Source organism: Glandiceps talaboti, chromosome 10, assembly GCF_964340395.1.
Source record: "Glandiceps talaboti chromosome 10, keGlaTala1.1, whole genome shotgun sequence".
Taxonomy (NCBI): domain Eukaryota; kingdom Metazoa; phylum Hemichordata; class Enteropneusta; family Spengelidae; genus Glandiceps; species Glandiceps talaboti.
Window position 1 is genome coordinate 3,339,489 of NC_135558.1, and position 20,515 is coordinate 3,360,003.

Sequence of the window (20,515 nt, forward strand, 5' to 3'; positions counted from 1 at the left end):
CAAAACTAACAACCTACACATAAAAACACGCAACAAGGCAAACACCAAAATCAATCTTGCTAGATGAACCTGAGATGACAATTGCCTTTTTAAAATTTCTCAGAGATAAGTTAAAGTCAATATTCGAAATACTACAAAAAAGACCACTACAAGTTGTCATACATCTCTGAATGGCACAGTGTTTAAAAAAAACACATTAATTCTACTGACTTTATTTTATTTCTTACTAGCATTGCCTGTTGTCTCTCATTTGGTCAACTTTACATGACTGATACTCAACACCACTGAAGACTCAGAAGAAAAATATCTGAAGAAAAATCTGGACCTCTTTTGACCCAACATGTAATTAACAGTAATGTTAGGACTGCTGTAAAAATAGAAATTTGTTGTAAATGTATAAATGTGCAAAAAACACTAATCAGCTTATAATGTCAAAGTGATATACATTTTTAGATAATACAGTTTGAACTTGACATGCTCTTAATCATAAATAGTGACTGTGGTAACAATGATAATGAAACCATACAGCTCTTTTTTATTGCCATTCTAGGACTTTGTTTTTTGTATTCTTCTTTCCATGTACATGTATGTGTGTGTGTACATAAATACTGTACACTGTATGTATGTATGTATGTATGTGTGTGTGTGTGTGTGTATGTGCGTACGTACATGTGTGTGCATACATGCTTGCGTGCGTGCGTACGTGCTTGCGTGCGTGCATGCATGTAGGTGTGTATGCAGAAAACCTACAAAATTACCCTGATAATGAGAAATACTCATAACTGGTATTTATTAGTACATGTGCAGTGGTAGTGCTTTGATAAACATCAACATGATCCATAACTTGCAATATGCCACACGTGCACATAATGTTTGTGTCACTTGAAATAAAGTGTCAAGACAGTTTACATCCAAGTCTGACAGCCAATGAATCCACTGTATATGTTAGAGATAGTTCAAGCTACCCTTCCTGTCTATGGAATGTCCAAGTTAACTCTAAACTTTCACTTTCTTTCCAGATGTCACCCTTGTAGGTTTCCTCACAAAGATTTCCAAAATTTCATTTTTCTCATAGCATCTGTTAGATGTAGTAGTGGTATAACCAATCAATATTTGATTTTTCTTCCTTTTCCTTCTTCACTCATCTTCCATAGTTCCATATAGAGTTGATTTATGTTCTGGATCAGTACCAGTGGCATCACTGTCATCTAAAAGGGCTTTATCTGTTGATTCTCTTTCTTGAACTTTCTTTATGTCTCTCTTAATGACGAACAGACTCAGCAGGTACAATAGAGCTCTAGAAAAAAAATGAAAATTCATTGTGGAATTACAGACAGGCTGAGAATAATAGCTGTGAGCTTTGAGTACATGAAGCATTTTTCTTTTCAACACCTTCATTCATTTTACTTTGAGTAGCATTCTGAGTCATCAATTGCATGTGTGTTTGTAACTGCATGCGCGCAGTATAATAAAAATATATAATAAAAATGAATGCAATGAGAAAATCTTTCTTGGTATATGACAATTATGCCATAAGGAAACAAACAAACAAACAAGCATGCATCCATCCATCCATCCACCCACCCACCCACACATGCATGCCTGCATACACGCATGCATGCACGCACACACACACACACACACACAAACACACACACACAAACAAACACACACAAACACACAAACACACATACACACACACACACACACACACACACGCACACACGCACACATACATAGATACATACACCCCCACACACCAGTCTAGTGCTATTCTTCATCAAATCTTTCAGACATCTCTTTCAGTCTAACTTAGTGAAATCCTGAAATGCATGAGATGAAATTGAGAATTCCAAACTACAGCCACCCGCACAGTCATTAACATAATGTTTTTGTTAGTCAATCACAGAATTCTACCAAATCATAAGGTAGTGTTTATTGTGAGCAGTTACACAATGTCCATATATGGTATATTATGATATCAGCATACTACTTATACACTGTTTACATCATTATAACAGTTTTGGGGTGTACTCATTTGCATGAACAACATTTCATTATGATTGAGTTATGGTTTAATAAGCCACGGTTAGAGACCACACTGGCATTCAGACTAACCCCCCCCCCCCCCACACACACACACACATACATACATGCACACACACACACACACACATATATATATATATATATATATATATATATATATATATATATATATATATATGCTCACATACACACACACACACACACACACACATATATATATATATATATATATATATATATATATATATATATATATATATATATATACGCTCACATACACAAACACACACACACACACACACACACACACACACACACACACACACAAAGAAAAAACAACTTACCCTGCTACATACATCCCAGGATACAGAATGATAAGAGCTATTCTGAGATTGATTGCATGATCCAATACAGGTACTAATAATGGCATTGATCCCCCTATATTAGTAATAATGAAGAAATAGACGGCAACAGATGCAGTCCGTACAGATGCAGGAACCAGTTCTACAATTACTGCTAAGGTTACACCAACCCACATCTCACCTGTCAATCATAGAGAAAATTCAAGATGAATAGGAACTCATCAAAGCTGAACTTACAAAATGAGAGTAATTTCATACACATACTAATAATATACTTGGGCTTCAGTGTAACTTTCATTTCATATTTGTCACTCGAGGGCGCTCTTCTGTAAAGAACTAGAACAATTATATGAACACATTGTATGACACATGGGTGGTATCAAATTATCATAATGATTATCAATCAACTGACACTTTGTTTGTGTTTAAAGTATGTCAGTATACATCTCCATATGTCTAAATATTGAAAGTTGAGTTGTGTAAATTTGCTCTCTGCAACTCTTGCATTGGAGAGTAGTGTGGGAGTCAGTGGGACCATATGTTTTACTGTGTATACTGGTAGCATCATGTACATTTATTTACAACACATGTTAAGAACCTACGATCCAAATCCTGGTATTTACAGGTCCACATAACATTAGGGTTAACATTTTGGTATAAAAAACAGTTGCCTATCAGCTATCAAAAAAGTTAGTCCAGAATAAAAAAAATGATTGTATGTTATCCTTATGACTACAATGATAAGATAATACTAATAAAAAGACCCAGGATTGAAACATAGCCCTTTAATAAAAAATTCTTCTTGTCATGTCTCATGGTGTATTGAAGACCTTATTATTGTCCTTGTGTGCTAAATGACAAAAAAATTGTCTCACGGTAAATCCCAACTGCATATTCTTGACTTACCAAAGATGTATGTTGGAATTTGACATATGAATGCCCATGGAGGTGCCAATAACAGGGTCAAGGCAGCAAAGGGGGCAGCTACCATCTGTGAGAAGAGAAAATGAAATTAAACCAACTTTGTAAAAAATATACTTTGCCCTCAGTAAATCAGTGATTATCAAGTGCTACACTTATTGCAAATCTGTGTATACTTACATGTGAAGCCCAAAGAAAATGGTTACCCGGTACTTGGCATTCTCACATCACACTTTATTTAGCTAGCCTATAGTCATGTTATGTGGTGCCATCCCTTATGACTAGCATTGCCCTAGTGGTATTTCACTTTAATAAAGCTTCGACCAGAAAGCTGGCACAAATTTTTAATGAGTTTTTAAATATGTCAGCTGTGAGATGACATCAATAGCATCACCATGTGACTAGAACCAACTTGGAGATTGGAAAAGTATCATCATTGGGTCTAATTTTAGGTTTGAATTTGCAACCATGAGTGAAATGCTAGTCAAGAGGGGAGACAACAGTTAAAATCCCCACATGACTTGACTCTAGGCTAAACTTGATTACATTTCCAGCTGAAGATATTTCTATGTTTCTTTGTAATTACACCCTAAATATAGGGTATCAGGCTTTAATGACTTGGTTTCTGTAACTCTATGTAATTACACCCTATATATAGTATGTAAGGCTTTAATGACTTGGTTTCTGTAACTCTATGTAATTACACCCTAAATATAGGGTGTCAGGCTTTAATGACTTGGTTTCTGTAACTCTATGTAATTACACCCTATATATAGTATGTAAGGCTTTAATGACTTGGTTTCTGTAACTCTATGTAATTACACCGTATATATAGGGTGTCAGGCTTTAATGACTTGGTTTCTGTAACTCTATGTAATTACACCCTATATATAGGGTGTCAGGCTTTAATGACTTGGTTTCTGTACTAACTCTATGTAATTACACCCTAAATATAGGATGTCAGGCTTTAATGACTTGGTTTCTGTAACTCTATGTAATTACACCGTATATATAGGGTATCAGGCTTTAATGACTTGGTTTCTGTAACTCTATGTAATTACACCCTAAATATAGGGTATCAGGCTTTAATGACTTGGTTTCTGTAACTCTATGTAATTACACCCTAAATATAGGGTATCAGGCTTTAATGACTTGGTTTCTGTAACTCTATGTAATTACACCGTATATATAGGGTATCAGGCTTTAATGACTTGGTTTCTGTAACTCTATGTAATTACACCCTAAATATAGGGTGTCAGGCTTTAATGACTTGGTTTCTGTAACTCTATGTAATTACAGCCTATATATAGGATGTCAGGCTTTAATGACTTGGTTTCTGTAACTCTATGTAATTACACCCTATATGTAGGGTATCAGGCTTTAATGACTTGGTTTCTGTAACTCTATGTAATTACAGCCTATATATAGGATGTCAGGCTTTAATGACTTGATTTCTGTATAATTACACCCTTTATACAGGGTGCCTGCTTTTAAAGGGTTGATTTCATGATTCCACTGGGCAAAAAAAATAAATTGTTTCTGGTTAGCGCACGCTTCACTTAAATACCCTCACATCAGTGTTTTATTTTTGTGTTTGTTCAACCCATGCAGTCTGCAGATCCATGGGGATACACAAAAATAACACCCTCCCTACTTCAGTGAAGACAACTACAGAGCCAATCATGAACAAGCAAATGACATCTGCCCCCACAAATACGCTTGCTCTAAAGTACTAAATAAATAGAACAGCAACTGCCATAAATAGTAGACTGAGTGACAGGTTTGTTGAAAAAAAAATTCGCGTCATCGCACCATTTTAGAGAAACTGTCCTGACAAGAAACAATTCTTTATTTTTTTCCCTAAATGTATGTCACATTATATTTATTCGCTATGTCTTCAAAGTTTACATGTATAACTCACTACACAGTACTGATTGTGAAATGTTAACAAATCCTTATTTATTGGCCTCCAAGGCTAAAAGTGACTCTACATGTCTACTTATCACACCTACCAGGCTTACAATGACAACCCAAATTCTGGCTACTGGACCACTTCTTTTGACCACCCTATCAGATATGAATCCACCAAATACGACACCAATACTACCACTGACTAATGGTATCCATGACATCCAGTTACCAACGTTGATTTCAGGATAGTATGCATTGAAATAGGGTTGAGTATTGTACGCCCACACATAGCCCGCTGTAATAAGAAAATACAGATAGATTGAAATAGGGTTGAGTATTGTATACCCACACATAACCCACTGTAATAAGAAAATACAGATAGATGGAAATAGGGTTGAGTATTTGATACCCACACATAGCCCGCTGTAATAAGAAAATACAGATAGATGGAAATAGGGTTGAGTATTGTACACCCACACATAACCCACTGTAATAAGAAAATACAGATAGATTGAAATAGGGTTGAGTATTGTATACCCACACATAGCCCGCTGTAATAAGAAAATACAGATAGATGGAAATAGGGTTGAGTATTGTACACCCACACATAACCCACTGTAATAAGAAAATACAGATAGATTGAAATAGGGTTGAGTATTGTACACCCACACATAACCCGCTGTAATAAGAAAATACAGATAGATGGAAATAGGGTTGAGTATATGTACACCCACACATAGCCCGCTGTAATAAGAAAATACAGATAGATTGAAATAGGGTTGAGTATATGTACACCCACACATAACCCGCTGTAATAAGAAAATACAGATAGATGGAAATAGGATTGAGTATTGTATACCCACACATAACCCACTGTAATAAGAAAATACAGATAGATTGAAATAGGGTTGAGTATTGTACACCCACACATAACCCACTGTAATAAGAAAATACAGATTGATGGAAATAGGGTAAGCCCAAATCTGATTAAAATTCGATCTGGTGAAGTGGGAAGGCGGCGATAACTCGTTACGAAAACAAACGTCACAAAACGATGGAAATAGAGGTAAATAAAGCATTTAGACGCTTTCACCACATCGGATTTTAATCAGATTGGGTATGCCCACACACAGCCCGCTGTAATAAGAAAATACAGATAGATTGAAATAGGGTTGAGTATTGTACGCCCACACATAGCCCGCTGTAACTTAGATATTACTGATAGTGTGAAAGTGTATATCAGAGCCAATATAAAAGATAAATGTACACTTAATCAACATGACTACACACACACACAAGTCACACACACATGTAAACACAACATGAAAACATTCACTGACAAGCACAGAAAACTGCACACACAGAGAGAGATACAGACATACAGAGAGACAGACAGAAACAGTAACAGAGAGATAGAGAGACAGAGGGACAGAGATTTTTCTACTCACCCCCATTTCTAATAGAACCAGCAAAACAAATCATTAACAATGATGGGTTGAAGAACGGTTTGGCCACCACTTTTGTTTTCTGCCAACAAGACACTTGGGTATACTCGTTGACTTTCCGAGTCTCAGGAAGATCCTTCACACCCATTTTCCTTTCCGGTTCTCTTAGCGTGAGAAATATCAGGAATCCATGGACGATTCCTGGAATGCCACATATCCAGAAAACCCATCTCCATCCCTACAGATATTAAGGCAGGATTCACTTATTTTGGAACAATTCTAATATTCAAAAAACCTACTTTTTGCTTTGTTGCTTAATTCAAGGCCTCAATATTTTAATAATGTAAACTACATAATCTGAGGCCTTGAAAAATATCCATTGACTGCAACTGATTATCATTTAAAGTTTATGAATCTATGTTTGATTAAAATGTGGATGTTAAATGAGGCAAAATGTTTTGGTTTCATTCACTTTTCACTTACTTGTACAGAATTTAGGCAGAAGTGATGAATGAGACTTGCTAGGAAAGTTCTATTTAGCGTTTTACAAGCAGTCAACAAACTATCTGACATTCTCAAAAAGTAAATATTGATGGTTTTTACAGCTTACCTGTCCATTGATATTAGCTTGAGTGATGAAGTTACCTACAGCAAAAGACAGACTGAAGCCAAGATAAATTCCCCAGTTATACACACCCAGTGCACTGCCTCTCTGACTTGCATCAAAGTAGTCTGCAATTAAACTGGTAGCAAACGGAGTACAACCAGCTTCACTGAAATGTATAAAATATCATCAACAGAAACATTATTTCATAAAATCAGACTAAGTGAAATGAAGATATGTTCCTGGTTGGGATTGTATTTTATATTCAAGCAGTGTAATACTTGTTTTCATATCATAGTAATTTCCCACTCTGAGCTCAACACACTTTACAATTATTTCATATAATTTAGCATTGAACTAGCGACACAACAGCCCTTTATACTCCCTCAAACCCTTGGGAGCACACAATCCATAGCAGCCTCTATCAGCACATAGGATTAAAGTATTCACATAGCAACCTCTATCCTACCAGGTCCTTATTACTCGAGCACAATCACACATGGTCCAAATCTTGCCTAAGGACTTTAGTCATTTAAAAAACAAATGGTAGAGGCAGAAATCAGCAGTAAGTGTGATATCAGCTATAGAATCATTTCCTTAGTATACTTTCCTGAATGCAAATATTTAAAAATTATTATTACATGTATTCATATAGAATTGTTTTAAAGCTTTATTTCAAAATTATTCCCCTACATATTTCTTTGTTCCACCAAGGAAAATATGAGTGACCTAAGGGGCCTTGTCACCACGAGTCACGAGATGAGCAGTGACAAAACACTTTGGTCATGAGTATTTTCCAGCTGAATGAAGAAAAATATTGAAGAGTAACATACAATGTAGTTATTAATTTATGAAAAATTGGGGGAAAAAAATGGTGATTTGAACAGATTTACCTGATATTTCGAGCACTGCAGAACAAGTGATGTAGACATGGGTTGTCTTGATATAGAACGATCAAGGTATACAATCCATATTTTGTGTTCAAAAGCAATAACTTGGCTTGTGCGTGGTTTAATATAAATCATACACACCTTAGATGACATGAAATGGAAATTAAAGTATCATCATAGACTGTACATTGTTATATAACTTTGTGTTAATGTATCTGTTGGTGTTATTAATTTCCTTTTTGTAATTCTCATGTCAAGGGATTGTAACATATTGAATTCTATCAGTTTCACAAGCTATGCATGTATTATTATAGAGCATGTGAGAAGTTGGTGTACTTCTTGTTCTATTTTGACCCTCTAGCATGAGGTAAAATGTTGTTACAAATACTAAAAACTCAATAGTTGCTATAAAACTTACCCTATACCAAGTCCAAGACGAAGTATAAGTAAATGCCAATATTCTTGTGCAAATCCAGTAAGTAACGTCATTAGACTCCAAAAAATCAAACATGTGGCCAGTAAGTTTTTGCGATTGGTTCTATCAGCTGCAAAACCCAATGGAATGCCAATAAATGTGTAAATGACTATAAAGATAGGTCCAGCCAAAATCTGGTATTGAAACCCTTGTCCATTATAATCCCAGGTACATGGATATTCACTGCTATTAGAGATGGCCGAGTCACAACTGTGGACAGAACAAAAACATGTCATGGTCATTAGGTGTGTGGGGTGGGGATAGGGGTGGGGGATGGGTCGGGGTCAGGGTCACAAGCAATACATAGTCAAGTCTGTGTCAAAGGTTACAAAGCAATGAAGCTAATATTAACTCAGCCTCTTATGTTCAATAAAATGGTTCTCTAATTAGGCATATAACAGTCAGCTTGATAGACATACTGGTACTTTCACAAAGCCATAGTAATGAAAAGTTTCACTTGAACTCATCACAGACATCACATATACGTATAGTGTTATTCACTTTTGATTTGTTAGCATCAACATCTCACACTTTATTGTGTTCCTGATTTTTGAAGCCTGACAACCTTTGAGGTGAACACTTGAATAGAATACAATCTATTTATGTTGATATTAGAATTCTGTTTGAAAATTCTCAAGAAGGTTGGTGAAAAAAAATGCTTACTTTGTTCTTTTGATTGTTAATTCTTAAGAATCCTCACAAGTGAAATACCTATAGAATTTTGTTTTAAAAAAGAGTGACTGTCATTATTACTATGACATAAAATCCAATTATTAGAATGACTGATGTATATGACACATGAGTGCAAGTGTGGCATACTCAAAGTATAATAATATTTATTTCTTATAGAGCGCATTACAATAAAACAATCTCAATGCGCTGAACAAAAGTATAAAATTATTTTAAAATGTACATATACACAAGTATAAACATGATATGAAACAGGATAAAAATACAAAGACACGGAATGACAATTAAAAGACTGAAATGTAAAAAAGTTAAAAGTTAATAATAATGAGATCTAAAAAGATGACATTTCGAGGCAGATTTAAAACTGTTCAAAGTATGAGAAGAACGAAGACATGATGGCAGGGCATTCCAAAGGCGTGTATTTGCACAGGCCATCAAAAACACTGCAAGCATGAGTGTAAATACACTGGAACTGACATGGAATGGGGTTCTGTTATTATTATATATGTTTATCTAAAAGCGGCACATTCCCATGTGTTCTGAATGATCACACCCTCATTTGCATATCATTTGCATGCAGGTATACAATAATGTTTTCGGTACTGCACTACAGTGAAAATACCACCAATATGCACATGCACTGGTGCAAATAATCTAGATCTCTGGTACATATGTAACAATTACCATTGTTTATTTGAATATTTAATAGGATAGTGAATTATAGAATTAATAATATCAATTGTCTGATGGATAATAATTCATACACTAAGATGTGTCTGTCTATTAATCTAATCAGAAAGATAATATTTTGATGAAAACAAAATTGGTCTATTTTGCTTGTGTGGTGTATAATCTATCTATTTACAGGGCTCAAATTTTAACTTCTATGTTTGGAGTCAAATTTAGCCAGGTGAATTGTTTCAACTACAAGTTTCTATTAATTCCCTCGGTCTACCACACTGTCATATTACAAATTTGGCTGTCTGAATATAATGTTTGGTAGTCTGGTGTACTGGACTACTGCTAATTTAGTAGTCTAGATACAATGTTTAGTAGTCCATGTGTCCTGGACTACTGCTAGTTTGGTAGTCTAGATACAATGTTTAGTAATCTGTGTCCTGGACTACTACTAATTTGGTAGTCTAGATACAATGTTTAGTAGTCCATGTGTCCTGGACTACTGCTAGTTTGGTAGTCTAGATACAATGTTTAGTAGTCTGTGTCCTGGACTACTACTAATTTAGTAGTCTAGATACAATGTTTAGTAGTCCATGTGTCCTGGAATACTGCTAGTTTGGTAGTCTAGATACAATGTTTAGTAGTCTGTGTCCTGGACTACTGCTAATTTAGTGTCTAGATACAATGTTTAGTAGTCTGTGTATCCTGGACTTCTCCTAATTTGGTAGTCTAGAATCGATGTTTAGTTGTCTATGATGTTTAGTTGTCTAGTAGTCTAGATACAAATGTACAATGTTCAGTAGCCTATGTGTCCTAGACTACTGTTAATTTTGAGCCCTAACTTAGTATATTTCATCCTTGTCTATTCACATATATGGTGGGTGTATCAGACAAACCACACAGAATTCAGCTAATTTGACTGCAGGAAGTGTTACTAAAAAAATTTAGTCTCTCCCAAACACTTGTCAAAGGAAACTATCACAGTTCTAAATACCTGCATTTTTCATTACATTACAATTATAAGTAACACATTATGTAAAAAGTCTTTTAAAAGCTGAAGTAAAATTAGAGTTGTACACTGCTCCAAAAATAAAAGTATTTTTTATATGCTGGTTTGACATTATACTGCAGTGAATTTCACAATACTCTGCAGCTGTTCTGTTTGATACAACCACACAGAAACCAATAAGAAACTGGACATGCTACACTTTAAGATAGCAAGATTGAATGAGTACAGTTTCTTGCTACATTTTGTCTAAGTGAAATGAACTACACATGCCACCATACAGACATCAAATCAACACCACAAAGGACATTTTATGTGCCCTTCTCTGTGTGTTTGATAATAAGAAAAAACATTGAGTTGTAATACATTGAAATGGTTTATTACATATAGACTAAATGTAGCAAAAAATGCAATCTTGCTATTGAAGTGTGGCATATGTAGTTCCTTGTTGGTTTCTGCATGGTTGTATCTAACAGACAAGCGACCTATCGGTCAGAATAGCTCCGCTGTTTTTTTTTTTAATTTAATTTTTTATTTTGGTGACATGTAGAAGTGGTTCAGGTCTTCAGCTCTTCACTATGCAGTTTTGTTTTAGCGATGCAATAAAGTGGTTAGTGGTTTCATATGATGTCTCACTATAAAACACATTTTACACAGAAGTTGGTAATGTATTGTACCTTTATACCATAGTCACCATTTTATGACAAAAATCTACTGTTACGAAAAATTGCACAAAATCTCAGAAAAAAATGACTGGGAAATGCACACAAGAAAAAGAAAAAAAGAGGATTTGAGGTTGGCTATAAATAATTCCAGTGTCTTACAGCTGTAACCCTGGAAAATTTTAATGATGAATGAAATAAACTAGGGATCTAAAATAATTTTGAGGCAATTTCAATTTCAATTTTCTAACAAATTTACAAAGTCAACAACATTCAACTTGTACTAGTTGTGGTAGATATATATATAGGGAAGAAATGTATTAATCGCCATCTTAGTTTCCGTACGGCGACAATCTCAAGTACCCGGAAGAGAGTCATTCTCAGCCATACGTTACAGTGGTAACACTCGTTCATGTTCGGTTACCTTTCACAAAGAAAACACAACGAAATGGTTGAAATGATCTTTTTTTTAATTTCTTTTCATCACAACAACAAAATCTGCGTGATCAAAAGTGTTGTAAACTAAACCAGAAAGAATTATCGGACTGGCTAAACTTCCCGATGAACTGGAGTAAGGTCCTACTACTTCCAAGTAAGCCTCGATAGTACTATAGCATATATACGTGAGAAAATCGTCTCAAACTAGCGATACAACTTTCAAAATATAACTTGACATGTCTTCATTTGTTAGAGTTATACAATTCAAGACGGGTTTTCACTCGAAAACAACAATTCTGTGAATAATGACACTCTGAACGCAGCGATTTCTCGGACGATGTTACCACTGTAACGTATGGCTGACAACGACTTGCTTCCGGGTTAGTCCCTCGTGCATACGGGTGGATTGTCGGCGATTAATACATACATCGTCTGATATTTTAATTCACATTGTTTCTTGTGACCGGCGCCTGTCAGCAGACTCTGCCATTTTTTTCATCATTCCATTGTATTTAAACCTTGTACTTGACATTTCGCAATATTTATAATTCTCAACAAAATACCAGGTAACCTCAACATGCCTCACTTCGCTCGTGCTCAAAGCAGCCCCGCGCGGTATGATCACTGACACTGATGACATGATGAGAGAGAACCTTTTCGGATTTACATGTAAAACGGGGAAAGATACGCAAAACATAATGCAAAGTCTGAAGCCAAATTAAAGTTGTAATTATTTTAATTATTTTTACTTGCCAAATATTTGCATTTTGGAAAGGCAAGACACGTTCATGTCGTTTAACTTTACATGTGAACTGTCGGCCATAACTTCAACCGTTAACCGCATGCCTGGCATGCCCTTCCTTCCCTTACGCAAGTTGTCTGAATTCTGGTTCACTGTCATTCCAAATTGCACGACAATATAGAATTAACCACAAGTTACATGTTATCTGAAAACATCACACTTTTATAGTGGGTCTGAAGTGTGATTTTAGTGAGTACCAAGAACGTCCTGTGTTGATACTCAAGATACTTGCTGTGGAAATCGCTCGGTCAAATGAGGTCACCTACAGCTTCTGGTCGAATCAGGATAGAGTATGCAAATGAGGATGCGGATTGGCTGATTATGTAGAAGGATGCAGAATTGGATTTGAAGTTTACAACCCTGTTTCGAACAAACGCTTGTCATTTGGGCGCCCAATGCGTAGAATTATGACTATAGCACATATTACATTGCTTGTTTGACGTCAATAGTGTCTTTTGAAAAGTGGCAGTTTACTTAAAGTCTCGTCGACTGATTTCCAATATGGCGTCGGTCATTATGCTCATTAACATATTCATTTTTTTTTCAAATTACAAAAAAAAAATCATAAAAAATAAAAATGAGGATGTGCTGACTTGAAATTAACAAATCTGAGTAAAAAACCCCCTGCGCATCAACACGCCAGATATCAAAGCAATCTAATAAGAGGTTTTCAAGGAGTTGATGAAAATGACATTTTATGAAAAAAAATCATAAAAAATTGAAAATGGCACAGATCAACTTGGCATGAACAAATCTGAATAGCCTCCCCCCCAGGGAACATGCACACCAAATATCGAAGAATTCCGACTGTCACTTCCGGAGTAGATAGTAAAAATATAAAAGTTTGACGGACACCTATGATTCACTCTACTCTCTATACCTCAATACCCACCTATACCTAAAGCTACGCTTTCAGCTTTCGCTGACAGCGGAGCTAAAAAGCTGCAGGTTATTATGAAATGCACTCTATGTTTCTGTGTGTGATACATGTACTATCACTATATGAATACATCAAAAGAATTCATGATGTTTTTTTTTAAACAAGGAAATACACCTGATTGTTATCTGATGAGGCAAAGAAATTCACAAAAACACAACATTTCAAATTGTAAGAGGTAGAACAATTCAAAGTTATGATAATTGAAAAACACAGTTGATGATTTGTAATGCACCTCATCTCCGAAGAGCTCGAAGCGCAGAGGAAGAGTGGATACAGAAATAGTTAATGGAAATGTGAATTCAAGGTAATGTGTATTAAATAAAATGAGAAAGAAAAAATCTTTTACTGAAGCAAAAATACTTACAAGTTACATAGAACTTCAAATAAACTATTCTATTATAACTTTAATGTCAATGCATGTCTTCCATGTATGACATTATAATTGCCTTGAGGTATTGTTTAAGAATAGTTGATTGCATAGTAGGGATTACCTTGCAAACAGAGAAATGCAATGTTATAGAAGGCATGTATCAACATGATCATTATATAATGTACTAGTGTAGAATAGTGGTATTTCCACTTGAGTAAAAAGCTTATACACTCTACCATAAACCAAACTAACAACTCATCTATTTGATGCTATGAATGATCCACAGTGTGAGTGACTAGCAGTTACCATGGTTGCATTACCATAGTAACACATTCATGCATGGGTAGATACAGCAATACATGTACTAGCCTTGTATCATTGTACTGAATTCTCAGTACCTGCAATAGCATTGTACCTTATGCTAGACAGTCAAATTAGAACAGGAAGGTCGATTCACTCTTATGCATGACTATATCAATGCATGTGAAGCGCATGGAGCAGAAGTTATGGTGTCAACCAAGAAATCGAACGTTTGTTATTTTTATGATATGCATAGGCAGTAATATTCTATTTCAGGTACCAAGAATTGAGAGATGCACAATATCTACTCTTTCTACAGGATTTAACTACTTTATTCCAAAAATATGTAATAAATATAAAATTATGTATATATATTTATTTAGTGAACAAAATAGATGTGGGGGGGGGGGGGTTAAAGGTATAATAGACAAAAAGAACAAAGAAATATAACAAGATATTACATAAGCTTATATAACAAAATATGTTAAATCCCTAAATTCTAATGCAACAGCCATGAAGCATATCATTATTTGAGGCTTATATTCAAAGAAGCACAAATAAATATGAAGAAGGCATAAATTGGATTTAAATATGTTTTGGGAATAATGTACCACTTGAAGAATGTATATAACTACATGTACATAAAGAGTCGTATACATAAACAGGTATGTGCTGATATTTACGTTTTATATCGCATACTAACCTGGCTTCATTTTTGAAGTCAATACATTCTACATCAGGAACACTGTTGTTTTTAAGACAGCTTTGATCACCATAGTGGATATCCTGGGCCATAGGTTGTGTAACAATAGCCAGGGCATAGCGATCAAGCTGATTCAGCAGGTAGGCTATCAGTAACAATATCAACACATATACAGCATAGCATAAACTCCGACTGCAGAATCCATGCACTGTCTTGTCACCAGTTCCCAACATGATGGTTGTCTCCGTAGGGTCTTCGTCACTTGTCTCTCTGTGGGAATCAATGAGATGAATTATTGAATGGTGTATCTCATTTCATAAATTTACATGTTTTAGCTAATTAACTTTCATACAGAATACATATCAATAATTGCCACAATTTAAGAGCTATTTGTAAAATATCATCCTTTTTATATGTAGATGATACTTATTATTCACACTATTAATAAATCATGATGTACTGTCAATTAACAGATGGAGACATAATGAAAAATGTCCAAGCTGGCACTACTGGGCTGAACACCAAACATGTACAATAGTTTGATTTTATTGTCCATGCATGAATTCATCCAATTTCTCCTTTTGAATAACTAGTTGTTTCTATGTATAAGTTCAGACAATAAATAATTATGATAAAATTTATGTATATTTGGTAGATGAACATAGCTTAGTCTTCATTGGTAGATCTAGAGTATATTCTCGACACTAATTAACACATACTAGGGATAATGATTACAATGTTTTACTTTATAATAGATCATATCATATGGTATGGACTCACTGGTGACCTATGAACTCAATTTGCATAAAGTGAGGCACTAGTTATGTTCTATTTGCCCTAGGGCAGTAGTCATGTAGCAGGAGTCTTCTTGGTGATTTGCTTTTAGTATGGAAAGAATGTGTGTTAGAACGTGATGTGTTATGAAACCCTTATTGCCTGGCCTTATTTGGGCACTAGTTGACATACCCCTCATGCTGTTATGTAGCACCTTTTTCGTTGGGTTTCTGCATAACTAGTCTGTAAGGTATGCCATGCCGGGGCACCCTCACACATCGGCTGACCCCTCCTGGTGAGAGGAGGCTGGTGAGGGCGGAACGTCATGACATATCTTACAGTCTACTGCATAACAGTCCTCTGGGCAATAGATGTCGACCAGAGCCCTTAGCTGGGCAATATAATGAAACATAGGCCAAAAAACAAACACATATTCTTACTAGTTTTTAAATTTCTCAGATATTTTCTGGTATTTAAGTGGATTGTTAACCCTTCTATGACTAGAGATGAGTTTCAAATAATATGGGGACCCAATTTATATGAATATTTTCATAATTACAATAATATTACTTTATTGGGCAGTAACATTTCTTAAATTCCAGTCTAAAATGAAGTTGATATATGCCAAAAACTTACATAAAACAAGAATTTTGTCCGAAAAATTTTGGTGGGAATGTTTTCAGTATTGAAGGGGTTAAACACAGCTACATGGAATAGTAATCTACTTCATGTTTGATATCATACTGTTGACACTGGTATTTACTTTGGATTTTAATTCATAAAACAATTTTAAGTCTTACTACTTTGAAAAAGGATGTGAAATAGCATAGACCAAGTTACTGTTTGTATCTCAATAAATTGCAAAAAGCTAATAAAGTGTGTAAAAAGTTTGTCACTATATGTACAATAACAAATATTTTATACCTGTTGCAATTCATTTTCTGCGATTTATTACAATTTATTCAATAACTTTCTATATATGTTGTATCACATTGTTTTTTCAAGGTCAAAACAGAGAGTTGTTTTATCAAATAAGTACCCAATTCTCATCCATATGGTCACTTTAATCTAAATTTATTTTCTTCTTATGATCACTCAACGTACTATAAATTTTGACTGTAGTAAACTTGTTGGAGTATGGCTTCCACTTCCTGGATAAGTTACACAACACAATTTTGGAGTTTAATTACATGAATTAGATATATTCCAAGTCAACAGTCTTCACAATTATGATATGTTATCATTATGTTATGTTATGTTATGTTATGTTATGTTATGTTATGTTATGTTATGTTATGTTTGTTGGTGTCCTATGTGGATTTATCACATTATACAGTACTTAAATTTACAAAGAAAGAGACACATCCAGCCCTCTGGCTTCTAAGGACACAGAGCATATAAATAAATAAATAAATAAATAAATAAATAAATAAATAAATGTATGCATGTCACATACATCTCAGTTGTGCTGCCCACAACCATAACTTGGTCTGATACTTATTTATGTTACCAAGGGAACAGAAATATAAACTTTTGTGGTAAAATATGGACTGGTTTTTAGAGTGGACATATCAAGTGGACCAGAGCAGCTGTAGGCAGAGTTAATTTTTACTTTTCTAATTACATAACATGTATGGTGGATAAATATTGGTACTAGTATCTATACATGTACACTGACCTCTGACTCCAGTAAACATTTTAGCTCATGTTTGTAGGTCAAAGTAGAACATGAACATTTACTTATTCTCATGCATGCCTAAGATGTAGCAATGCCCCAGGAGTCTGTAATGCATGTGTTGCATGTTCAGCAAGAGTTATGTTGTTGACAGCCTGGAATCCATGCAGATGGGGATCTAAAATTGTTGTTTTAATTCCCAAAGGGGGGGGGGGGGAACAAACATTTAAAATCCCCATCCACATGGATGTTGTTGTTGACAAAGGAATACCGGTAGGTGTTATTTTTTATGACATACATTTGGTGGTAAAATTATATTTAGGGTAACAGGATCGATCTTGTTAATTTGAATTATTGTACAATATGTTCTGCAATATTGACTTACCAGCAGTGCTTGTGTGTCATAAATTTTTTTTTTTAAAGAAAAGATCTAAAAATCCAATAAAATAATTTCAAGAAAACATTGTACTAACCTGTATGAGTGTCTATCATCAACATACACTATCCTAACTATGACCACATGATATATCAATATTGAAATGTGAGGTAGCTTTTATAAGTTTGCCATCATGATGCAGTTATGTAAAAAGTTAAGTTCATTAATATACTCAATGGTATTGCGCCCTCAACGTTACCTCTATATTTTTTTTTTACTATAATCACGTTTAAATTTATTATCATGTTTTGTCTACTACAGAACAAGACAAAACCACGGCTACATGTTTTTGATACGTTTTAAACGAAAATGTTGGACGAGACAGTACTTTGAGATATTTTGTACTGCGAATATATCTTCTTTTTTTAAGTATATGGACTCAATTTTACTTTACATAAATATAATTTTGCAATTTTGAATAACAATTAACATCCTTGAAATTCAAATTGACTTCGTTCTATGATTGCCCTAAGGCTGTGATATACTACTAGTACATGTACTAGTTCTAGACTTTAGGCAATGGTGGGCATACGTGAATCAAGAAAAAGCACGGCCTTGGCAAGGATACAACAACAGGTCTGGTGGGACATGTCCCACTGGCATGCATGCCTGTTGTTGCAACAACTAATACCGCTATGATTAGCCTAGTTACATAATATAAAACTTACCCGCCAACATCATTTTCTGATTCAGTGGTTGGTCGTCTTCGATGCAGATCCGGACCCCTTTCGTCCATGTCAGACTCACTTGCAGACTTCATCATGATTTTGACTAGAGTAGACTGTAGAGTTATTTATGGACGTTTAAACTTTACGCAACCGTACACACTGGATCACGCCTCGTCGTTTTTATAAATATATCACGATTTCATTTCCTTTACAAGTTAATCGTTGAAAGCTGATTATGAAATGATATACAAGAGATCAAATCTTGTGATGTATTCGAGACAGACGAATGACTGACACCAGATTAAACGCAGCAAGGAAAGTTTGTAGAGAGGAGACAGTACATGTACTGTAACTGTGCCCTGGCCTGTGTCACATGATGAGTCAGGTGATGAGCGGGTTTTATACCACCTGCCCCCACAATGATTTGATAATTTAGGCACAATCAGTTTCCATTGTTCGTTGAAATGTGTGCTGTAAATCATCACGTCGTTACATTGTCTTGGGTAGTCTTGTGACCATTGTACCGTGAAAGTGTGTCGTGGTACGTCACATACATGTATATACGGGAGGTGATTATTTATAAGGCCGTATTTATAAACAAACTGCGTACTGCTAACCATTGTATTGCATGTAAAAAGTATTGGAGAGTTCGTTTAGAAGGCCAGGCACGCTGTAGGCATGGATGTATTAGTGAGATGCTGTAGGTAAGTGTATGGCATGGTAATTCCATGAAAAAACTCCCAAATAATAGTGCATGTTTTTTTATATGGAATCCAAAATAAATGTCCATTTGTCAACCATATTGCCACTTTTAGTAACAAAGTCCAAGTCAATTTTATACACTCCAAGACGTACACCATAAAACAGCTTCAACTATGAACTATAGCTGTAATAATTGTTACATTAATTGTGAAAATTAATAATTTAGTCGAAATTATAAATATGATCATGATGACGTACAACCATATATCCTCCATCGTTGGTGGAGTGTCTAGCTATGGGTACTAACAGAAGAACCCTTTTATTTTATTTTCCGCCGAAGTGGCCGTGGGCGTATACTTGATTTTCAAACAATTTATGCTGAACTCCCTAGGTAGTAAATGGTTCCTTCTGATAACCTTTGACATAGAGTTCACACGGTGTCATCTTCGCGTCTATCCCGCTGGCGGGATACTTTAAGAGGGATATTTTGATTGAATTTCACGTTGTATGTGATTTGGGATATGGGTAAACGACACAGTAAGACTAAGAGAACACCTCAGTACGGGTAAGTTCCAATATCTCTAGCTAATATGAAAAAATGCTGTTATTGTGAAGTAAAGACAGATTTGTACAGCGACGCCGATGCGACAGCGGTCAGGTCTTTTCATCGTGAACTGGATTTGGATGTGTGACGGTTTCCATAGAAACGACAATTTCTGTCTTCACGTCCATTGATGTGTTAGTTGCCTTGGTCTTATATGAGCAAATTAGAATAATATAGTTGGATTGAAAATATACAGTATGTCGACGGCTAGTCCTGCTAACAGACGGATTGCAGAACTCGATTCGTCCTTCTCCCGAAAATAATACATCCATGGTTCTTCCCACCTCTGGAACATGGTATAGTTCAATGTAGGATAAAAAACTAAATTCTTTTAGTTAGACCTCCACCCCCTTCACTTCCATTTTTTTAAATAGAAATAATTGCATTGTTTAGGGGTACAAAAGAGATCC

At 35.2% G+C, this 20,515-nt stretch overlaps 1 protein-coding gene across 1 annotated transcript; it reads right to left on the reverse strand.

The window, feature by feature from the left end:
- Positions 1 to 634: 634 nt before the first annotated feature.
- Positions 635 to 19,153, reverse strand: LOC144441063 (MFS-type efflux pump MSMEG_3705-like). The gene is made up of 9 exons (XM_078130584.1): positions 18,800 to 19,153; positions 15,247 to 15,516; positions 8,601 to 8,867; positions 7,299 to 7,461; positions 6,692 to 6,926; positions 5,345 to 5,538; positions 3,318 to 3,402; positions 2,394 to 2,592; positions 635 to 1,297 (listed from the first exon to the last, which is right to left on the reverse strand). The coding sequence occupies exons 1-9, from the start codon at positions 18,892 to 18,894 to the stop codon at positions 1,138 to 1,140; spliced, it is 1,668 nt and encodes a 555-aa protein (XP_077986710.1). The 5' UTR covers positions 18,895 to 19,153; the 3' UTR covers positions 635 to 1,137.
- Between the last annotated feature and the right edge of the window lie 1,362 nt (positions 19,154 to 20,515).

Excerpts from the sequence above, each read along its gene's own strand:
- LOC144441063 (XM_078130584.1), bottom strand. The coding sequence starts at position 18,894 with ATGATGAAGTCTGCAAGTGAGTCTGACATGGACGAAAGGGGTCCGGAT. Across the intron at positions 15,517-18,799 it reads TCAGAAAATGATGTTGGCGG|AGAGACAAGTGACGAAGACC; the intron begins GTAAGTTTTATA and ends TGATTCCCACAG. Across the intron at positions 8,868-15,246 it reads GACTTCAAAAATGAAGCCAG|TTGTGACTCGGCCATCTCTA; the intron begins GTTAGTATGCGA and ends TTCTGTCCACAG.